Genomic DNA, 22424 nt, shown 5'->3' with positions numbered 1-22424 from the left:
CCAATGCCAACAGAGAAGTAGATAAAGAAATGGAGAACATCATTGGATGGCAAAGCGATGAAGATGTTAATGGCAAGAAACAAATTAATCTCTCTCATCTAATGCACATCTTCAATCTCATACCATCGCTCAGAAATCTGAAATCAGAGGACATTGACTGGGTGGAACTGTTTAACTCCAACAATAATAGAATGGTATTTAAAACGCACTCGTTAATTATTACGAAACTGCTCTTAGAACACTGCATGGATTTTGAGTTATTGGGGCTTGAACTTTTTCAATTTGAATCGCATGAAGCAGCTAAAAACTTTCTTCAATTTCAACCACCCAAATATTCCATGGCTGACACACAAGAGAGCCAGAAAAACCAACACTTACTCAACTGGCCAACTTAACTGCCACAATCAAAGACTGGTCATGGCTGATTCCTTTAGCTAAAACTCTAAATGAAGTAAAGCCGGTAGCACATCTCACATAGTAACAATGAAATATTAATTTGCTCCTGGAATTCCTGTGGTTTCAAAAACTTCATAAAATGGCAGGATAAAATTCCTGCTCATTCTGAGATATCGATAATTCTAATACAGGAAACGATGAACACCCAGGACTGGGTTATAAATGGCTTTACAACATTTCTCACTAAAGCCAAGTCTGGCAGGGGAGGGCGACCGGCTGGAGGGCTGACCATCTGCATTAACAATAGTCTAAATGTAAAGTCAGAGATGATTCAAAGTACAGAATTCATGCTAGTAGTGATGCTTTCTCTATGTAACGACTCGTGGCGTCCATTTTACATAATTGATTTATACTGGAATCCAGCCAGAACATCACTAGAGTGCATGCTGGAACAGTTAAATTCAATTCTGGAGGATATTCACTTACGCCATCCCTCGAATCATATAATCATTGGAGGGGACTTCAATGCATGCTGCAGTGGGTATGAAGCTGCTAGTGTGTCACATGGGCTCTCTGCATATCAATTACAGTCACAGGAGAATGGCAACAGATGGAGACGGTTTATGGAAAGCTGGGACATCTATCTGATAGAATTTGATTCCAACGCAACACAATATACATGGCGGCGAGACAACAGCACCTCCAGAATTGATTTTTTGGCTGCATCACAAAACTTGCTACAGTTATCATCACTGGCATATACGGTAGATGTACAACTGGGGGATCACCTAAATATTGGCACAAATATTGGTATGAAAGTACCAGCATTGGCAAAGGACCTAGGGTTGGACTTTGTTGAAATTGAACGTCCGGACATCTCGATAAAATGGAATGCCCGATTATGTCGTGAAGTAAACAAAGTAATTAAAGCTTCTACTTCCGCACTAACAAAGTCTAATTGGCATTCACATGACATCAAGTGCACAGAGAAGTTATTCATGGAGACGATTGCATCCACTGTCTCATTAAGAACCAGTGACGTTGATAGATTGAAATCACAGCCTCACAAATTTTGTAATGATGCAATCCTCGAATTGAAATGTTTGAAAAACAGAACTTTACGAAAATTAAAGAAAAGTTGCTCCAATATTGAAGATTATCTAATACAAAAAAAGAAAATTTGTAATAACTTCACCAACAAAGTTCGCAACATCAAATGGAATGCAAAAATTAAAAATAATCAAAACATGGTCCTATTTCTGTGCACAAACAACAGGAGGTCCATATGGGCGATGCTCCGCAGTGCGGTAGACAAACAATTAGAAGTAATGACATCTCCAATCTCTGCGTCAACTTGGACAACATTCATAAAAAGTAAATACCAACTCCCTCTTGCATTCCAGCAAACGAATCCATGTGATACGAACTACACAACTGTATCTGTTTGTCCGTGGTCAGAATTAGACATCAAACGGGTGATAAACAACCTAAAATACTCAAAGGCACCGGGGCCTGATGGCATCCCGGCTTGCGTCATGAAACAAGATCCTGGATTATGGGCCTCCATATGTAAAATCAAATACGATAACATTTTCAAATCTAAATCAATCCCTACATCTTGGAATACTGCTATAGTAGTGCCTATCTGGAAAAAAGGAAACAGAGAAGATCCAGCCAGTTACAGAGCAATCGCACTTCTAGACACCTCAGAAAAAGTATTTTCTATTTTGATTCTAAAGGAGCTGGAACGTCACATGAAGGACAAAAACATGCTTTCAAGATTCCAAGTGGGCTTTCGACAGGCAATGGGCACCCCTCTGAATGCCACCATCCTAGCGCACCTACTTACAAAATCTAAACATGGTGAATGTGGTCCTATCTACATGGCCTCCCTGGATTTAACATCTGCGTTTGACACAGTCATCCGATCATTATTATGGTCCAAGTTAAAAAAATCAGGGTTCGATCCTATGCTATTACACATGTTAGCTCTTCTCCATGAAAACACTCAAGTTCGGATTCGTATCACTCAACAAGGCAACTTATTTGACGCAGTCCCTACGTTTATTGGCGTCAGACAGGGATGCAATTTAGCATCCACCCTTTTTAATGCCTACTTGTGTGATATGGATAACATCTGGCAGGGTACTTCCATCTATCCTGCCAAGCTGGGGGGCTTGCGCATACAGTGGTTGGCGTTTGCGGACGATATATTACTGTTCGACCTTATGCCATCTGGTCTGCAAACCAAATTAGAGATGTTTGCAAAATTTGCATTATCACATAATCTGAGTGCAAATGCACTGAAATCAAACATCATTATATTCAGCAACTCTAAGAAAAAATATGTTAAATATAAGTGGGCACTAAATGATACTCGAGTTGAATGCATACACTCGGTGAAATATCTTGGATACAATCTATCCAACAATGAGTCGAAAAGCATGTGGAAAGCTTGCATTCAAGATAAGATCAAACCACTATATGCGCAAATGAAAATTATATTCAATAGATACTGCGAGTACTCTGTCTCCTCTATTTGAATTTTACACGTTAAAAGTAGAAGCAATAGTGTTATATAGTCTGGACATGTGTTTGATAAACATCGGACCAGAGCTAAACCGGGCTCAATCCGTGATATGGAAAAAAACGTTAAGGCTATCTAATGCAATCCCGAGTGCAGTGATACGACGAACTTGGTCTCATATCTCTATCTGCTCGCCTTCACTGGAGGCGTCTTAACAATCTTTCAAAAATGCTTACTCCACCACAAAATTCTCTGTATGAAAATCTGTCAACCATGATTACAGAGAAATCTCCCAAATCTATAAAAAAATATTATGGGGAAATGTTGAATTTATTATCAAATATCAATGCAACAATTGACGACTTGCAGTTGCTCCCAGCATATGTTAAAAAAAAAGCTATATGAATATGATTGGAGAATTACCCTTGAGACCCTTCCAACGTTGACAATGTACACAGAAATAGCACAGTTTATTACTAGATACACCCCAAGAGCAAGATATTTGATGCAATTCCCGGCAAAACTAGAACGGGACACTTACTTACGATTTAAGTTAAATCAGTTTCCGACTATTGAAAAAATCCAATATTGGAGAACCACGCCCGTAGAAATTGCACATGGTGGATGTCGATTCTGTGGCAATCCCTCCATAATGGAAACTCTTAAGCATCTCACAGTTTATTGTAAGCACTTTGAAACAAATCGCATCACTTTCTTTGGCAAAAATAAAACTGATATCACGACACTAGGGAGAGAATGGCTGTGGATTCGTTGCATGTGGGGTACAAATGTAACGCTGATTCTTTCATTGACAAGGTTCTTAAGCATTATTAATAGGCAACTTCAAAAGAAATTAGTTGAATATAAGGCATGGGTGAGACCTGACCTGCACATGACGCGCTTGAGCTGCTCTGCAAAATATGGAAGGACAGCGTCTGACCAGTAACACGGTTAATGTTAAACCCTGATAGCAATGCCACAAGGGCAAATGTAATTCATGGGGACTTAACTTAAAAGGCTCCAGCAAATGCAGTAGTCGACCATATGTTGAATTTTAATAAATGTATGCAATTGAATGTATCCTCAACAACGCCAATGGAAATTACCTAATCTCCCACTATAACTGCAATTGGTGAATTGTACTGTCTGGGCACAGACAAACAGCTAATGAAAGGTTGGTGTCGACAGCATACATGCAATAGGTGCTTAGCAAAGTAGCGGCGATATTGTAATTTGTGATTATGAAATGTAAATATGATTTTAGAATTTGTTATATGCAATGAAAAAGATATATGAATTACTGTGAAATTTTGAGAAACGTAAAAATTGTTGTAAAAGTTTGTAAAACGAACTAAAAACAACAAATATATTTTAAATTAAAAAAAAAAAGAGGGATGATGTTATTAAGATGACCGGAAGAGGTAAGCCACTGCTGCGTTCTAGTATTTGGAAAGCATTACACTGTGCCAGGAAGTTTAAAATTGACACAGCTGAGAGAACACCAGAACAGAGAGAGGCAGAGGCTGGCTCTGTCTGTGACCTGTTCTGACGCCAGTCAGAACGCTGAGTACAAGCAGACCATCGGAAGCATTGCTGAGGCTGACACAAACTATGTGCAGGAGAGGCGAACCGAAGGAAGCTTACCGTTTGAGGACATGAAGCAGCGAGAGCTGTGCGCAGCAGAGGAAGGCCAAGCAAAATCTTACCGGCTCACAGTAAGCATGCCGAGTCAGCGAACCAAAGAAGACAGAGAAGGGAAGAACTGAGGTGCACCGAAACCACCCAGTAAGCCCAGAGAAAGAGAACTGTTACAGGAGCGCATGTAGGTGAATGTTGTCTCGTGCTAACTAAAACCATTGAAGAAGTTGATAGCGATGTAAGCAATATTAGAAAAGGGTCAGTGACCCAACGTTTCAAAACCGGAATTGGTGCGAACAGTGCTGGAAAAGGGTCAGGGACCCCATATCTGCAGGAAGAAGTAAAAGCAGAAACAAACTAATCAGAGATGTTCAGTGACACTTTTTTTTATAGAAAAGATTGTTTTGTGGATAACAAAGAAAGTAGTTGGTAGTTGAAGAATGGAAAAGCCCTGGCAGGTAAGTGAACCAGGCACATGAGCAGTCTGAGGCTCAAACCCCCCCCCCCCCAAACTTTGTGAAACACTGTGATATCATGGCAGTAGAGTAAATCAGGAGTGGGAAAGGAAGTGAACCTGAAGTTGGGAAAAGTGTCAAACCAATACATAAAAGGGAAATATTATACCTCTTTTTGGGATCAGTGAGAGAGGAGTAAATAACCTGTCAGGATAGTACACCAGGGACACAGAGGGAACAATCAGTAGAGAAGGGGTAGAGCTATAGCCTCAGAAAACAAGTGGAAAATACAGAGTGTGACAAACTGGAACTATTAAAGGGAATTGTATATTTAAAGGGAGATGCAGGGGAAGGCCAATCTCCTTGAAATTGTGAAATAAAGAGCACCATATGTTTAAAGGAAACTCGTGGCAAGATTCATATCTTTTAAGATTGTGAATACGTAAAGTAAAGCATTGAAGGTTGAAGGAATACAAGGGAAAAGAGGAATGTTTCCTAAATAATTAATGAAAATGCCTAAAGAAAGAGCTCAAGTGAGAAGTCATTATTTGGAACTTGTAAAGCAGAGCATTAAAAAGGTAAGAGAAACGCAGAGGACGACTGAGTGGTTCCAATTGATTGTAAACCCTGCCATTTCTCTGGGCAACCTTACAGACCATCTTTTTTAAACCTGCTATGCCAGTACAGAACGGGAAAGGCCATATGCAAACCAGGCTTGGTGCCACCCCAAAAAGGCCAGTCCAGCCCAAACCTCTAGGGGACCTCCCTTCATCATAAGGCCATGAGTAATCCCAACTATATTTCAGCCTAATTATGCGACATCTGCGAGGTGTAGCTTGGGTCTGTGGGCACAGCTGACTTTGGACCCACATCTGCCCTCCTGTGAGGTAAAAAAAAAAAACCTTGGTGTCATCTTCGACTCCTCTCTCTCCTTGTCTTCTCACATTACAGACTTTGTCAAGAAGGCCCACTTTCAGCTGCACCTCCTCAGAGCCATTCTCCCTTTCCTCACCTTCCCCCAGAAATTTAATGTCTCTCTAGAGCTCTGGGCCTCTCCTGGCTGGACTACTGTAACAGTCTCTTGCTTAATCAGTTTAACTCCTCCCTTTGCCCCCTTGAACTAATCCAGAATAGGACTGCAAGACTTATCCTTGGCCTCAAGCCTAGGGACTGCATCTCTCCAGCCCTACAATCTCTACACTAGCTCCCGTTTGCTGGAGGACCAAGTTCAAGATCCTCTGCATCATCCACGAGGCTTTCTGGGGCCTGGTACCCCCCCCTACATCCAACTCTCTCCCGAAATACCTCCCTTCGGTCTTCTAGCTCCAAAACTCTGCAGATGAGATGCTTTTCCAAGCAGACAATGGGGGTAGATCTCTCTCCTCTGCAGGTGCCCCTGACTTGAGTCGAATCTCCTTAAGTTCCGGAAGCTTCTCAAGACCCTCCTTTTCTCTTCTTCCTTCCCTCTCCCACTCCCCTGCTAATGTTCCCTCTTACTCCTTTGACTGGCTGCCTGGTTCCTACAGATTCTTACAGGGCACCAGGCCCTCCTCGACCAGTCTACACCTGCACTTGGTCTCCCCTGACCCTCGCCCCTTTACCCCCCATTCCCTCTTAACCTGCATTTGTCCTTCCGGGCTCCCTCCCCCTGCACTAGTCTGGTTGGGCCTGCACCCCATTAGCCCTTCCAGTCGCATCCCTGGCACTTAGCACATGGACTTCCTTTGCACACTGCATTGCCCTGGCACTTGTCCACCTGGCACTCGCATAACTCATGGGCTCCCCCCCACTCCCCCCTCTGTTGTTCTTGTTACTGCTCTTGCACGATCCAAAAGACACAAGGCCTAGTAAGACCGTTTTGTTTTTTTTCATCCCTGTCTTTGTGTCTTCCCCTTCCCGCCTCCCTGTGTCTTGTCTTGCTGCGCCATGAAACACCTTTTGTTGTATAGGCGCATTATAAATAACCAATACATAAATAAAATCTGGGCATTCCCATCCCACTCCGGGTGTCATTCGCAAACATGAAGATTGAAGGCTCGAAGGTTTGTGACCTATGGTTTCCCTGCAGCGCCTAATGTACGTAAAGCACTGCAGGTAGACCGTCTACTGCTCCCTGCCTTCTCTGACGACTTGGTATCCACCTTTGGACTGGTAGTGGTCTGTGGTATGGGACCCCGGAAAGCGCACACAATAGAAAGGAGGATTTTGGAACCCTGTGAGCCTGCAACACTGTACTAGAGGGATGTTGGACCCAATCTCTCTGAAGCCCAAGGACTTGGACTAGAACGCCAAAGGGACCGAGCTTGACGCCTGCAGTAAGCAAGAAAAGACTTGCAAGGAGGTGCCAGAGAAGAGGGTTCAGGTAGCCGGCAAACCTGCAAAAGTACAGAACGGGATGCCTGAAAACCTTCTTGGGTTCTCTACAAACTGAGACTGGGAGGCTAGGGCCAGAGGACTGGGCAGCGGCAGGCAATACTTAACAAGGAGAGGCCTATTCTGATGGCACTTGCTTTTATTAGTTATTGTTATTCAGAGTATCTTTTCTTTTATTCTTTTTACTGGTTTTGTTTTCCTCTGTACATAAACCTTATAAAAGGTTTAAACAATGGAAACATTCCTAAGAATCCTTCTTGGTCCCCCTTGGTCCCCATTGTCAGCTTTGTGCCAGTAGCAAAACAAGCATTGGCAATGCCAACTGTTTCAGCTTTTTGTGTAGGCATGGCAAAGGCACTTGTCGGGCACGGCCATAGTGGTATTATCTGCCCATTGATGGTAGCAGGTGAAAAATGATGCGAGTACCTGGGCATCTAATAGCAGTGCATGTAAAATGCCTAATAATTGTACACAAACAAAGACTGTTGGCTTTGCCAATGCTTGATTTTAACAGGTTTTCAGTGAAGGACACGCTGAGTGCTTATAACTCGAGTGATTGATGGTAGACCGGGTTAAGACATTTTTATTACAGCAGTAGCAGGTCTACAACTCCAATTTAACTGCTTTGCAAAAGCAATGGCAGGCACTTTTAGTGCAAAGTTGTTTGGCAATGCTTGATTAAAGCGAGGTCAAAGAGTTCTCATGAGGATGTGTTTTGGGCAGGGAGGGGCAGGAACTAGGCGGGAATGACCATTGGGATTAGCATGGCCATGGGCAGTCAATGGGTGGGCAAATAACCAAACACCTACAAGCTGTGTGTGTCTGCTCATATGCCATTTCTCCATTTCTGTACTCTAAGTCAACAGTTTCGGCTCATAGAAGTCACAAGCTAGCTACACTTGTTAGTCCAAACTAATAAGAATTACGAAGAAAATGTTATTCTCATCGGTTGATAACTTTCTACGTAGTATACTCTGTAAATTGCCTCCAGCTACAGTTTGGGAATTAAATGGAGTTTTTTCCAGTTTAATTTAGTCTTCCGAATTAAGTTTATCACCTTCAAAATGGCTTTTCTTGTCACCAAAACATCGGGCCGCACAGTTGGCGGAATCCAAGATTTTTCTGTATTTGACCTCTGCTTAAAATTCCAGCCTAACCCTTAAAATGCATTCTTGACTGTTAAGTAACATTGTTTTGGACTACCTTTTAAATCAAAATATCTCCTTGCCCATGTTTTTCAAGTTGCCAACATCTGCAGCAGAATGTTCCTTGTGTATTTTGATGTCAAACAATATCATAGTTGTTACATAGACAGAACTAGAGACTTCAGGAAAAGATCACAAATGTTTTTTCCCTACTTGGTAGTAAATATTTATTACAGAAAAGGAATTTACCAAAGAACATAACAAAAGAATGAATTTACAGTACATATGGATCTGCCGCAAAAGGTTAGGCGGTGGCCAGTCAGCCATCACATGATGTATTGTAGATTGCTTCAAATACTGTTGCAAACTAGCTAAAAAATAAAAACAGTTGCCAGACAGGTTAACTCTTGTCACAAGAGACGAGGCCGTGACACAGCATTCCTATATCACACTTTGAGGGTTTTTCAGGGTGTATTTATAATGCGCACAGGGCAGTAACCTGCATGTAAGCACACTCTGCTGAAAGAGATCTGGAGATGAATGAGTGTGTTCTGCAGGCTCTATAGTCTGGAGAAGGACCCAGATCTGACACCCTAGAGTGTCAAGCTGTTCTTAAGAACTTCAGCTGAGGCCCACCTCTCAGGTGTTAACTGATTGCTGGTGTGTGTATTCTTAAAGACTGTTAATCAGTGATCCAATGATGGAGAAATCAAAGTACCTTACCTGTAGGTATAGTTCTCCAGCATTGGTATCTTTTTATAGGTTCACATGTGATACACATGGCCATAAAATACCATCTCTCAGTGACTCCTACATGTTTATACATACAATAAATCTGCACATCAGCTGTTAAGGGAATACAACATGTATTTATTTTCAAATACTAATCTTTCTATGTGTGCATAATTGTACCTCACCATATTTCATTTTTGTGTGCCATTTGAACCATCCCTAGTGTATGTTTTCACTATATTATGTTGCTTGACGCTCTAGTTCCTCAACACAATGGGAATATGACGAAGGTGGAATACAAGAGAATGCTATATTTCAATAATTGTCGCCATGTACTATGGACAACTCTCTGGTTGAAAGTTACCTGGCAGATCAATGCAGGGGGGCATGCCAAATGAGAAGAGGTAAACTTTATCTATGCAAGTTTTATTTTTGAACCAACAAATCTGGTTTTCCATTCCAAATAACTTATTGTACAGGTAAAGCTCCAACAACATAGTGAGTAGTATACATTTAAGCAAAGCAATAGTGAAAGTGTAATAAGTCTGTCTATTAAATTATTACACTACTTAAGACTTCCACTGCTCTTTTACAGAAAAAATGCTAAAGTCCAGAAAAGGGGGAAGATCAATTTAATTGGACGACTGCAACTGACCACGGAAAGAATGAGAGAAGAGGAAAATGAAGGAATAGTACAACTGAGGATATTAAGAACACAGGTAAGAAACATAGTGAAGATGAGAACTGTTGCCAATTTGAATGTCGTATTGTCACAAAAGGGTTACTATTTGAGATACAAAATGAATTGAATGGTAGCAGGACAGAATTTGTAATGGGAACAAAATTGTAATGTAGATGTTCCTCGTGCTGCAGATTATTTATCTACATATATAGCCCTCTGTTTGCTGCAGTTTATTTTAATAGTCAGAAGGGGTAGACCAATCGTCTGGGAACTACCTTGTTGTGCTGTCGCTCCCTGATATTTGAAGCTGCTCATGCCACCCTTGTCAGTTCTTTCTTAACTGCAAACAGCAGCCGCATTTACATTGCTCAAGGAACGTGTCTTTGGAGTAGATAGTGAGTGGTTGCAAGAGAGCCGCAAAAAGGAAGGCTGTGTTATAGTTGATCACCAGTGTAGCCCAAATATCTTGATCAAATTGATCAAATGATCCTGCTAAACCAAAATAGTACTTTAGCCTGAGGGTGGCCCCTATACCTGCAGAGTGAGGCCCCTCCCTTGATGCTGAATGGGTTACACTCTATGCCCTGGTGTTGTATTAAGATGGATTTCCCAAATCAGCCCTGATGGGTAGATTTTGGGAGGCCACCCTATTCTGGTGTACAGGGAAGACACTGGGAGGTTAGCCAAACCCAATCAAGGTGAGGTAGCATAGCAGCAAGGCTTAACCTCTGGAAAGATGCAAGTGTGGTCTAGGACTACAATGAGTCAACACAAAGCAACATCAGTAAGTCCAGTTAGGCGAGCAAGTACTAAATAGTTAAAAAAGGAAATACTACAGAACCACAGGCTCTCTATTATAGAATGACAGTCAAAACGAGGCTGTTTATAGGAAAACGTTCGGGCATAACAAGAAGCTCTCATTTCCATTACCTCGAAAAACCCCTAGGGGTAGACCCATTAGATTGAGACCAAGATCAAAGGATAGAAGCTCTACCAGAAAGACAAGAGCCCCTTCTCCCGAGCACCGAGCAAGAAACGGTAGTGCAAGAGGAAGACCTGCCAGATTCACTACTAGAAAAATCCAGAGTGCCTGTATCTTCAAATTGGAACATATACTTGACTCAGATGCAAACCTGACATTAAACAGGAAAACCATAATCAACCTCTTTAGACATATCCCAAGCCTGAGACAACTGAAAAACAAAGATCTGAAGATTGTGAAACCGGCAAAAATGGGCATCCTGATTGCTCGTATTTACATATAGACTCAAATATTGTAAGCTCTATTCTTCAAGGCAGCGGAAAGTCTGCTTATCTTGGGCTATGACCTGAGCGAAATGGACCAGGAGGCACCAAGGTCAAAAGTCCCCAACCTTGGAAAGCCGAGACACCGCTTGGGAGCTCCTTCGATGACGGTACCAGAAGAGCGGGGAATCAACCAAGAAAAGAACAAGGTACGGGATCATCACGTTAAAAATCAGCTGCAGGAAGTACACCCAAGTAAGCAGGACAACGAGAAAAGAAATGTTCTGCATTCCTTGGCGAGGCGCCCCAAATATAAAAGCAAGACTAATACTAAACGAAGAATTTGCTCGGTTGAAAAAGAAACTTACTCTGACGACTCATGAGACCAGGACAGGAGACCACTTGGTCCCTTGAAGAACCTGAAAATAACAATAGACCACAATCCCCCGAGCAGTAGGTCAAAGGAAATAACAATCAATACAGGGAGCGAACCGAACGAAACAGCCCAAAAGAAATGGGATTGGATATCTTTAGCCCTTTCCTCGAACACTCAGAACTAGCAACTACGAAAAAAGGTGGTAGACGCACTAACAACCGCCAACACGGAAGCCCCCCACTTGACCTTTAATAAACCCATGCTAATGGGCTCTTGGAAAACCAGAGGCTTTGGTCACCTTACCTCAACTCCTGATGTCAATTTGGGGAGGTTTGACGTCTTGTGTCTACAGGAGACCTGGCTGATCATAAAGCTGTACCTGTTACGTGATATTTTTTACACCAGCAACAATAGGACCCACAGGGCGACTGACAGCCGGCCTGTTGACGGCAATACGCTAGGGGAGTGGTCTAGAATTTTCAACTCCGCTTCACTCATTATTACTACAGGCATCCTTGATCAACTGGAGACGCCTACTTGGGTCAAACAACGAGGAGTCAGTGGAGACCATCCTTGTAGTAAATACATATTGGAACCCCAACGTGACGATGGATGACTCCTACCTGAAGTTAATGGAAATGGTGTTGGACGAAGCAACAACGATTCACCAATGCAACCATGTGATAATTAATGGTGACTTAAATGCAATATGCTCCGACATCGGCGACCAAAAATTACATCTACCAAGAGCGTTGCTGATCCTCGAGAGAGGTAGGAGATGGGAGGCCTTAATGGCTGAAAGAGATTTGCATAACCTGCACTAGATGAGACAAAGATCGAATCTATCAGTTCCAACTTGGGAGCAAGCGGACCAAAGCGGAACCAGTTGAAAGGACATCACACAGTGACCATAAAATCTTGGTCACAACCTGGACAGTGTCACAATTTCCCAAACACTGCATGCTCCAAGATTTAGAAATAAACACAGGTGGTAACCGTGTAAAACTATCTGGGAAAACAATTAGACAAATATCCGAAGCTTACCAAGTGTTTACTACCAAGAACGACAAATTCTCTAATAATGACGGCTTGGAAGTGGATTATGCCCTTATTGACAAACAACACTGTGAAAAAAACAGAGGAACCAACAGGTGAATCTCCACACCGACTCATACAACCTCCAGCTAGTAGACCAAAGAAGAATCCTACGCTATACAAAGAGAGCATTAAAGAAATGTAACTCAGTGGAAAATCAAAGAAGATTCAAGCGAGCTAGAACAAGCTATAATAACTGGTTGATACAACACCCCCTCAAATTATACCACCAGGATTCAGAAACAATGCTGCGGGCAGTGTGCGGGAGGAATATAAAGGCGTTCTGGTCCCTAATAAAGGGACCTGCTAAAAATAACAACAAGCAACTCCAAAGCAATGTGAGTGAATACCAGTGGGTGGAACACTTTTCAAAACTATATCAACCGCTGTCAAGTGAAATACAAGCATTTCAAGAAGGTATCCCAATAGAAGATCATTGGGAAATTCTCTGTGACCATGAGTCCATTACGAGCAAAATCAAGAAATTAAAGAACTCGAAGGCCTCTGGCCCAGATATGATCACCAATATGGACCTAAAACAACACCCAGAAGAATGGGCCGGTCTCATTGCCAAAATCCTCCATAACTGCAACCAGGGCAAAGCAATTCCACCATCATGGAAGTCAGCAAATATTGTCCCCATTTTCAAAAGGGGTTCAAAGGAAGACCTGCGACAATACCGGCCCATAGCGCTTCTTGACGTCATTGGCAAAGTCTTCAGCTCTTTTGCCTTGGATACCTTCCAGGCCTGGCTAAAAGACGTAGATTACATCGACCCGTTCCAGACAGGATTTGTTAAAAATGTAGAAACCACGACTAACATCCTTCTGTCAAGCAGTTTAAAGGCCAAGGGATTGCAGGGTGGCGTGACGATATACATGGCCTTTATCGACCTGGTCTAGGCGTTTGACCAGGTCGACAGAACCCGCCTCTGGACCAAATTGGACCAACAGAACTGCACTCCACTCCTGTTGGGACCCATCAAAGCCCTCTATCATGATACATCTATGAGGGTAAAACTGTCACAAGAAGTTTGCATGGCTAGGGGTGTCAAACGGGGTGCCCATTGGTCCCAGCCCTGTACAACACTTATATGGCCAACTTTGCAGACACTGAAAAGGAAGTAAGAAGCTTTCCTCCGACAATTGGAGATTCGAAGGTCTCGAGACCCCTTTATAAAGATGACATAATTCTGTTGGATTATACTCCGGTAAGCTTTCAAAGGCAACTGAACAACCTACTGAACTACTTAAAGATTAACAACTTGGAGTTGGCCATATCAAAAACTAAAATCATGACTTTTGAAAAAGACCGAAAAAATCATTAAAAGTCAAAATGGTACAGTGAAGGAGTTCAGCTGGAGAAAGTGACTTGCTTTAAATACCCAGGAGTAACGCTGAACAACAAATCACAGGAACCGCCGATGCAGGATACGTGGCTCAACAAACTGAAATTATTGACCAATCAAGCGAAGGCCGTAGACAGGAAATTTGGACGCTTTTCTCTGATCCCGGCTATAAACTTCTTTAAGGCTAAAGTTGTGACTACTATACTATATGGTACAGAAGCCATGCCACAAATCCCAAAAAAACATAGCTGAAATTTGAGGGATACTTCTAGAGGAGAGTTCTAGGTCTACCGCAAACCACTCCAATGGCCCTCATTAGGCATGAATTGTGCCTGCCATCACTTAATACAATCAATGCCTGAAACACACTGATGCTATACAGAAAGGTCATCCTCCAACCAAGACCAAAAATTCTTGATATAGTAAAGAAAGAAATGGATAGCGGCAGGAACCAAATGCTGACAAATTGGGCCGCAGAAAATAAACTTCTAGAAGACTTGAGTACCACTGAAGAGAACCTCTTAACAAATCCAAACAAAGTCATGAAGAGGTTCATAGAAACGGACTGGATAAAGCCCTTCGAGTCTGCCAAGTCCTATAACCCGACCAAGAACTTTCCGGCAGCCCCAATGAAAGTTAATGAAGTCAGAGGATACCTGGGGAAAATTCCCAGACAAAACCTTGGGAAGACTTTTTCTACGATTCCGCTTGAATTTGTTGAGGACAAATGAAATGATGGCAATATGAGGACAATCCGACTCAAATAAATGTTGCTTCTGTAAAGATAAGTAAAAAGTCAAAATGAGCCGACCCCTCTTACTAACTTGTACAGGAACACAGGAGGCAAGATCCAGATACTTGGGTAAAATCTTGAACTCCTCTTCAACCAACGAAGAGACTTGGTGGGCCCTATTAACTAGTGGAGTTAAAACGCATTGGGTCATTGGAGTGTCCTCATTTATGAAATATATTGACTTGGAGCAGTTTAATGATTTAGGAGACTTGACTAGGAATCGAGGACAAAAAGCTTGTTTTACTTGCTTGCATTTGTAAAAATGGTTATACAATTAAGCCCAAAAAAATATATATAGTTATTTCTTAGGCCTTTAGTTCCGACCAGGCAAATGTCATACAAAACCCTTCTAAAACCTTCACCCTTGAAGAAATAGATTATCATTTGATACAATGACCAGTGCAACACAGGTAAGTAGCTCAGATGCATTAAGATGGAAAGAACTCTTAGAATTGAAACAAAACAACTTCCCTAATTTTTATAAAGTCCACCTCTAAGATGGTTTGTGGCCTTGTGCCTGAAAAGTCACCAGTTACAAAGCCTATACTTCTCCAGGTAAGTTTATATAGAGAAATAGCAGTGCCAGTGGTTATGATTATAGAGTCACAAAATTGAGTACCAAATAAAGTTCAGATTAGGACTCGACCCAAACCAACACACTAGGATAGTCCTAGTCAGGGGTCTTTAACAGAGGTTCCACCGCCAAAGGTCAGGTAAGAGTGAGTTAGGGTCAGGACTTTATGCCCTTGTTACGCTATGGGAGACCAGGTTGAAAAGCAACAGGTATGTAGACTTGCCTGCCTGGCACAGAGTTCTCCAGATATAACTTGTCGCGGTTCCAGACTTTGTTGCAGGCTTGTTCTTCTGTTTTGGTTCCTTTCGCAGGGGTAGTCTAGATAGAAGAGGTACTTTGTTTTCTGGGATTTAGTGCTGGTCAGTTGCAGTACTTAAGAATTGGTTCCGGGCAATTTCCGTTTGAAGACCCAAAGGAAGACAGGTGACCACTTCTGTGTGACAGACGACCACGGAACACCTCAGTGACACGAAGACAAAATCCAACAAAGGTCACCACTGTCAATCGGCGACAGGCGGTCGTCCAGCTGCAAACACAGGAGCAGGCCCAGCACATCTTCCTTTGGATTGAGACGGCTGGAAATGCAGGAGCAGGTGCCTTGTGTCACATGCTAAGGATCTGCAATGTTCCAAGTCTCTGCTCGGTACAGTGATGGCTGCAGCGAAGTAGCCAGGAGAGAGCTGGTCTGTCCACCAGTTGGTCCAGAGATACTTCCAAAGGCTCAGCAGGCAAGGACCCTTGAGCAGAGGTCAAGGCTGGTTGTTCCCACTGGTACAGGGGTTGAAACACCAACAAATGTGTGGAATCGGCACAGAGATTCACTGGGACAACACTTAAGTCGATGCTGGTCAGCTGCAGGGGTTGACTTTGGGTTGTCAACAGGCTGTTCTTCTTCATAGAAGTATTGGCTCCAATAGTGCTATGATAAAAAGTTGCAGGAGTCCTCCTTTTATCCAAGGTTCAGGCTGGGAGCCAACCTAAGCCCACTCATTGTAAAGATCTGCGCCATTTAAACAGCCAGTGGCTATCCAATCTGCATAGCCACTGGTCACATTTGCCCAGCAACAGACTTTCAGGCACCAGAGCTGTGAATTGGGGCCAGACGGTCCCACCCCCCATCTCTGGTGCACACACAACATTCCTTGGCCTGTGAACACTATGGCCAAAGAACTAGCGAAAAACCTTACGGCCATCTTAGTGTGCTGGCCACCTTTTAGTAGCCATATGCAGTAAATCCAAAAGTGCAGGATTAGAATTACAGAAAAACAGTAAAAATATCACAGCTGCCACCAGCAGGTCTGTCAGATTGGAAAAGTAACCAAAAATCCATTGTATAAAATGACATAGGAATACAAAGTACCCTAAATATACTTCCCTGTAAGGTGATGTGTGCAATTGTAACAACACAAGACTTCACAAAGAGAGACATATAGGGGCTCCTTCCGAGTTTGCCAGTTGTGAAGGCATCCTGGAACAAGACACAGACAACCGATTCAAAGTAAAAAGGTTTATTAACTCAAATGTCAGGATGGTTGAAGGCCTAACTTTGCCGTATGTTAAGGTGGAATTTCCCTACCTGAACAAAACTAAGGGAAGTCGAAGGCAGAAAGTTCAACTTAAGTCTGTCTGTGTCCAAACCATATCCTTGCCCTTACAACTAAAGCTAAACAATGTGTAGGGATGTCAACAATAAAAGACATGGTGATCAACACAAAGTTATGAGCTTCTTCCAGTTCCTAGCTTCCTTTTCAGCTCCTTTCCCCAAGTTCAAGAAAGTTCCACAAACCTCTCTGGATCACCGTTCTCAAGTTCACAACAGTTCCACAAATCCTTGGGTTTCTTTTCCCCAAGTTCAGGGCCACACCGTTCCAAAGAAAAGGGCCCTGAGGCTTCTGTTCTCAAGGCAACAGTCCAGTTCATCAAGTCTCAGAATTCCCTTCCCCAAGACTTCAAGTTGCCAACCTCTGCTTGGCCTCCATCTCTGTGTTCAAAACAACTCCAAAATCAACTTAACTTTCCTTCTGGATAAGCTTAACAATTTCTATTTTTTTTTTATTACTTGTGTATAGTCACCCAAAAAAAGGAAATTCGACTTTTACAAGGTCTGACGACCGCTGCCAGGGTAAATAGAAACTCACAGCTCCTTGTTCTAAGTTTCTTTGAAGAGAATAACTGGCGAAAAGGCAATCAAGGGGCCTAGCTGGCATGATATATTTCAAGGTGTAAGTTCGAAGCCAACTAGGACACGTCTCTGGTCTCTAGGGATTGTAGGGAATCAATCTTTTTAAAAGCTACTTCAAGTAGCTTGGCTGTTGCCACTGACCATTTGGACTTTTCCCCAGCGATCAGACGGAACCACCACGTTTCTTCTTCCACCACCTCTGACTCAGCCCATAGTGGGGCAAGAAAGGCAGTACGTTCTTGACTCAGGTTGGAACAATTAAGGACCAGGTGTCGCACAGTTTCCTGTTTGTCCGGCACCTCAAACAGTCTGCTGATCGTAATGTTGGTCAACATTCTTATCGTTAGTATCTCTCGGGTGTGCAAAAGGTTTAGGCGAGCTCTTAAAGTTTTTTGCAGTTTTTTGTCTGGAGATTTCAAACAGTAGGGCAGGGCGTAATTTAGTTTGTTCAATGTTTTAAGAGTTTGTTGCCAGCGGCTTTATCTCCTGTTTTGATCCAATCTTGACATTTCAGTTTGTAAATAACTCTTTGCGGGTTTCCCGTAAGGTCGTCTGAGGTACACACCAGGTCGGTCAGTTTAGATTTTTGGACTTTGACCCACTTATTTAATGTTTCACATTTAATTCATTTTGATTTCCTCGTCAATGAGCCTGTATATAGGTAGGCCATCTTGAAGCAGGGTTTTCCTGTAGAGTTGGATTGCGCAGAGTTCAACAGTTGCCTCTAGTGACAGGAGTCCAAGTTCTCTCCTAAGAGCTGCTATCGAGACAGTTTGGTAGGCCGAGCACTGTCCTCCACAAGTATCCTTCCAATTTCGACCATATCAAGGCCGGCATAATAATCGTGGCGTCCATTCCATACGTCAAAGATGATACAACTTTGCCCTTGTAGAAATTAATTGCTGGTAATAAGGAAAACTTTTCGTATTTCCTGTCAATGATTCTCATTTGGGACGTCAGGTTTTTTGTTTTTTCCCACAGGTTTTGCTGCATTTTATGTTCATTTGAGGAACCATCGATTATAACTCCAAGGTATTTGAAGGATGAAACCACTTCAATTTTGACTTTAAGTACCAGCTTGGATTGTTTCTTGGTTTCTGGTGTCGTTTGCTGAGGATCATAATTTTTGTCTTGGTGTTTATCACAAGATTGTTAGTTGTCATGTATGTTGCCAGATTATCTAACTGCCTCTGGAGGCCTATAGGCGTCTGATCTAGAAGGATCATGTCGTCCATGTAGAGGATCCGCGAAACCGAGCTGTTGCCTATTTTTGGTGGAAAGGCTAGAGTGAATGTTTCTGCGTCTGTATAGTCCCCTAGAAAAGCTACGAACAAGGCAGGTGCCAAAGGACATCCCTGCTTGACCCCTCGCTGTGATGGTATTTCTTTGGAGAGAAGACCTTGTCGGTTTAGGCGGACACGTAGTGATGTTTGCTTGTGTAGAGCTATTATGGGGTCCAGTACTTCCACTGGGCAGTTCCAAGCTTCTAATTTGTCCCATAGAATAGCTCTGTCTACTTTATCAAAAGCCTGTGATAAGTCGATAAAGGCCAAGAATACAGTTGGGGCCCCTTGTTTTATCTTCAGCTTGATTATGTTTAGGAGGAAGATGTTCACAGCAGTGCTCCCGTTTATTTGGAATCCCATCTGCACATGGCACTGTTTTGGTCAATTTCTGGAAGTGATGTAACAGGAGGGTAGCGAAGAGTTTTCCAGTGATGTCCAGAAGAGCTATAGGGCGGTAATTCGTCGGCTCTTCTCTACTACCCCTCTTGAAAATAGGCACCACTATCGCTGTAGTCCAAGAAGCATGAATGTGTCTAGTTGTTCTGCACTGATTGAAGAGAAAACTGATGAAGTCCGTCCATTCCTCAGTGTGGGTCCTTAAGTCGATATTCGTTAGCCCATCTGGGCCTGGAACGCTAACAATTCAATCAGCTTAATCTTTCTTGGTTTGCTTTAACACAGTCTTTGTCTTTCACAATTGAGGGTTCCCTGGTCCAGGCGCAGTTGTCGGACCACACAGTCCACCCATTACAGGTCGCTCAACCAGGAACCCTAGGCGTTTTGACCCCCACATGTTCTGCCTTTGCTCCTGGGTGGATGCTCACACTCCCTTGGCTTCTCCTTGTCAGCCTCTTGGCTTTATTTGAAGGTCTCACCCTCACTTGGCTTCTCCTTGTCGGCCTCTTGGCTTTTCCACACTGTGTCACACAACCTGTGCCAGTCCTTGATCATGTCACACTGCATTCAGGCACCAAAATTAAGTTGGTGGTTATTTTACTCCTTTACCACCTTGCGGCCATGGTCTCTCACAATCTTCCACTCTTGCTTTCTTGCCACTTACTTTGCTTTCAAACAGACAATGTTTGCATTTCATATTCATTTGTCATCTTATTTTAACTTTACTCATAAAGGTTTGATTCAGTATGGTATTCAATATTTTTTAGTATTGGCTTTGTCGCTTAAGTTTCACCCAACCTGTGCCTCTGGTTCATTCAATTAGTTCCATGCTGTTTTGTTTGTTCAGTGTTTGCCTTGCTTCCCCACAGCCCCCAGGAGCACCCCGGTTCGAGTGACTTTCTCCCTTCACTCGCCGTTCCCTCCGGGCACCTGCGCTGCTTGTTAACAGATCTGCCTGCTGGCTTTCCTTTGCTCGCGAGCCCCTCCCGCACTTCGGATGCTCTTCTGCCATTGCCGACTGCTCTGTTTCTCTTCCGCAGACGCTGGTGGCTGTTTTGCTTCCTTTTTCTCACCTGCAGCTCTGGCTGCGTATCTTCGACCACAGAGGTTCCCAAACCTGTGGTTTTCTTACGGCCCGCCTGCTCATGGGCTCCACAGCTCCTTGGGATCATCTGCCGGCGTCCTGGTTTCCCTGCAGGACCCACCAGGGCAGCCTTCTCGCAAACCGAACTCCCCGCTGGTTTGAGTGTTGCTGATTTCCTCCCTTCTTGTACACCTGCAACCACTTGTGAGTTCCCAATTGGGCTTGCCTAACTGTAATTAAAGGCACACGCCTGACCTTCACAATACTCTGCAGGCATCTTCCTCGTCTCAGTACTAGAGTGGGGAAATGGGTTACTTGTGTTCACTACTCAGTCGCCTCTTCCTCGTCCCAGTACTGTAGTAGGTTGAATGAGGAAAATTGAGGGGAGTTGTTTTACAATAGCCAATACAGGCCAGGGGAGGTTTAGGTTGGTTCTCATAAGGGCAAGAGGGATACCATGTCTCGCCTGAGGGTACCCTCTTCCCAATCCCCAAGGACCCTCCACCCAGGTGATCCTCCCTCGGTTCTCCACCCCCAGTGTCAGGATCTAGTAGTGAGGTCCCTTCTTTGGCTACCTGAAAGGAGGAAGTTGGGGAGAAGGAAGTGAGAACGCCCTTGGGTTTCTCACACAGTATACAGTAAAACTGCTGGTAATTGTTTCTCCAGCATGGGGTCTGGCATGGATTCACATGCTCATGAATAATCCCCATCGTCAATGTAAAGAAGAAATCAGTTTCGTTTCTGAACTGTCTTTCTACTAGTAACCAATCAGTGGTCTCTGGGTCATACTGCCCCCAGCCAATGACTGCCCTCTACCTAAGCCCCTCCTCTGGCAGCCATCTTCAGATTTTTACTGCACATTCAAGTGTTGGGACTCCTCGTGCTTAGCTCTCGAGCTTTTACTGCATATTGCGTTTTTTCTAAGGGTTTACTCTTATATTTTCGATCAAATCGAGCCTCAAGCTCCACCGATTCTTCTTCCGATTAACAGGGACCCGTTTCGGAAATCTCTACTCCCTTCAAGGGTGATTTTTCATCGAATTTCACTTCTTGGAGGATTCTGGAAGATCTTTGAGGCCTACCCCGCATGGACATGGCCCAGGACAAAGGAGACTCGACACACGCTGGATCCAAGATGTTTAGGAACTGCCCAGGATGTGGACTGCAGAACGTCTTCAAGGAAGATGAGCACTCCCGGTGCCTCTACTGCCTGCACTCCGACAAGTCGCACATGGAGGAGGACTGCGCGTTCTGCAAGAACATGTCTCCCCGGACCATGAAGGACCGTCGTACACAACTCGCTCACTGGCTGGAGGTGAAGAGCCCAGCAGCAGGTGAGAAGGAGAAGTCTGAGCGGTCTTCTAAGACCTTTGAGGGCGCTTCGGCGATGGGGGCCCAACAGAAGGCAAAGCACCGCAAGTCCGCGGGCACCGGGAGCGCCATTGGTTCGGGCTCCTCGACTGCCAGGCTGGGCGCAACATCACCAACACCGTCAACCACGAGCCAACGCTCCGGCTCGATGAAAAGGAAGTCGGAGAACCCGGGTAAGCTTCGGGAGAAGCCCCGGTCGATCACGATGGAGAAAGCCAAGGGGAGCGAGGCAGTGACCCTCCCCCCCCCCATGGTGAAGGCCTCAGACGCGCCTAAGGTCGTGAAGGACCAGATTCACCCGGCTAAGGCCTCGATTGAGGGAGTCGTGGCAGCCCTGGCAAAGCCCGCAGAGGCAACCCCAGTGGAAGCGAACCCCAAGCACAGAGTTTCTCTGCCATCCCAGAGAGAATAGTCTTTCCAGTCTATCGAGAAGACCCCTGTGAAACCCAAGGCCGAGAAGGAGGGGGGCGCGGTAGCCCTAACGGACTCGGGTACCTCCTCCGTGGATGAGCTGTCTGGCGTCAAGGCAATCCTGGACAAGAGGTTTGAAGAGGTCAGGACTTACTGGAAGGATCCCGACGAGGCGGACATAGAGAGCGACGGTGGAACCGAAGAGAAGCGGCTGGCCGAGGAGGAACGGACACCATGCCCCTGCCAACACTCCCGTCACAACCGATGGCTCCGCTGCAGGACAATTCAGGAGCAATCTTGCTGGCTTTGCAGACC

The 22424-nt window shown here is 44.0% G+C and overlaps 1 protein-coding gene across 1 annotated transcript in view; it reads left to right on the top strand.

Annotated features, from left to right (window-relative positions):
* The window catches only part of CUL5 (cullin 5), a 1916374-nt gene that overhangs the window by 1841389 nt on the left and 52561 nt on the right, over nt 1–22424 (top strand). The window contains exon 18 of the mRNA XM_069640617.1: nt 9862–9985. Coding sequence (XP_069496718.1) covers nt 9862–9985 — 124 coding nt within the window. The remainder of the gene's footprint in view (nt 1–9861; nt 9986–22424) is intronic.

The sequence above is a fragment of the Ambystoma mexicanum genome, chromosome 7q, assembly GCF_040938575.1.
Source record: "Ambystoma mexicanum isolate Mex_15411 chromosome 7q, UKY_AmexF1_1, whole genome shotgun sequence".
NCBI lineage: Eukaryota > Metazoa > Chordata > Amphibia > Caudata > Ambystomatidae > Ambystoma > Ambystoma mexicanum.
The sequence above is the reverse complement of the archived record's forward strand: the minus strand, read 5'-3'. Positions and strand labels throughout refer to the sequence as shown.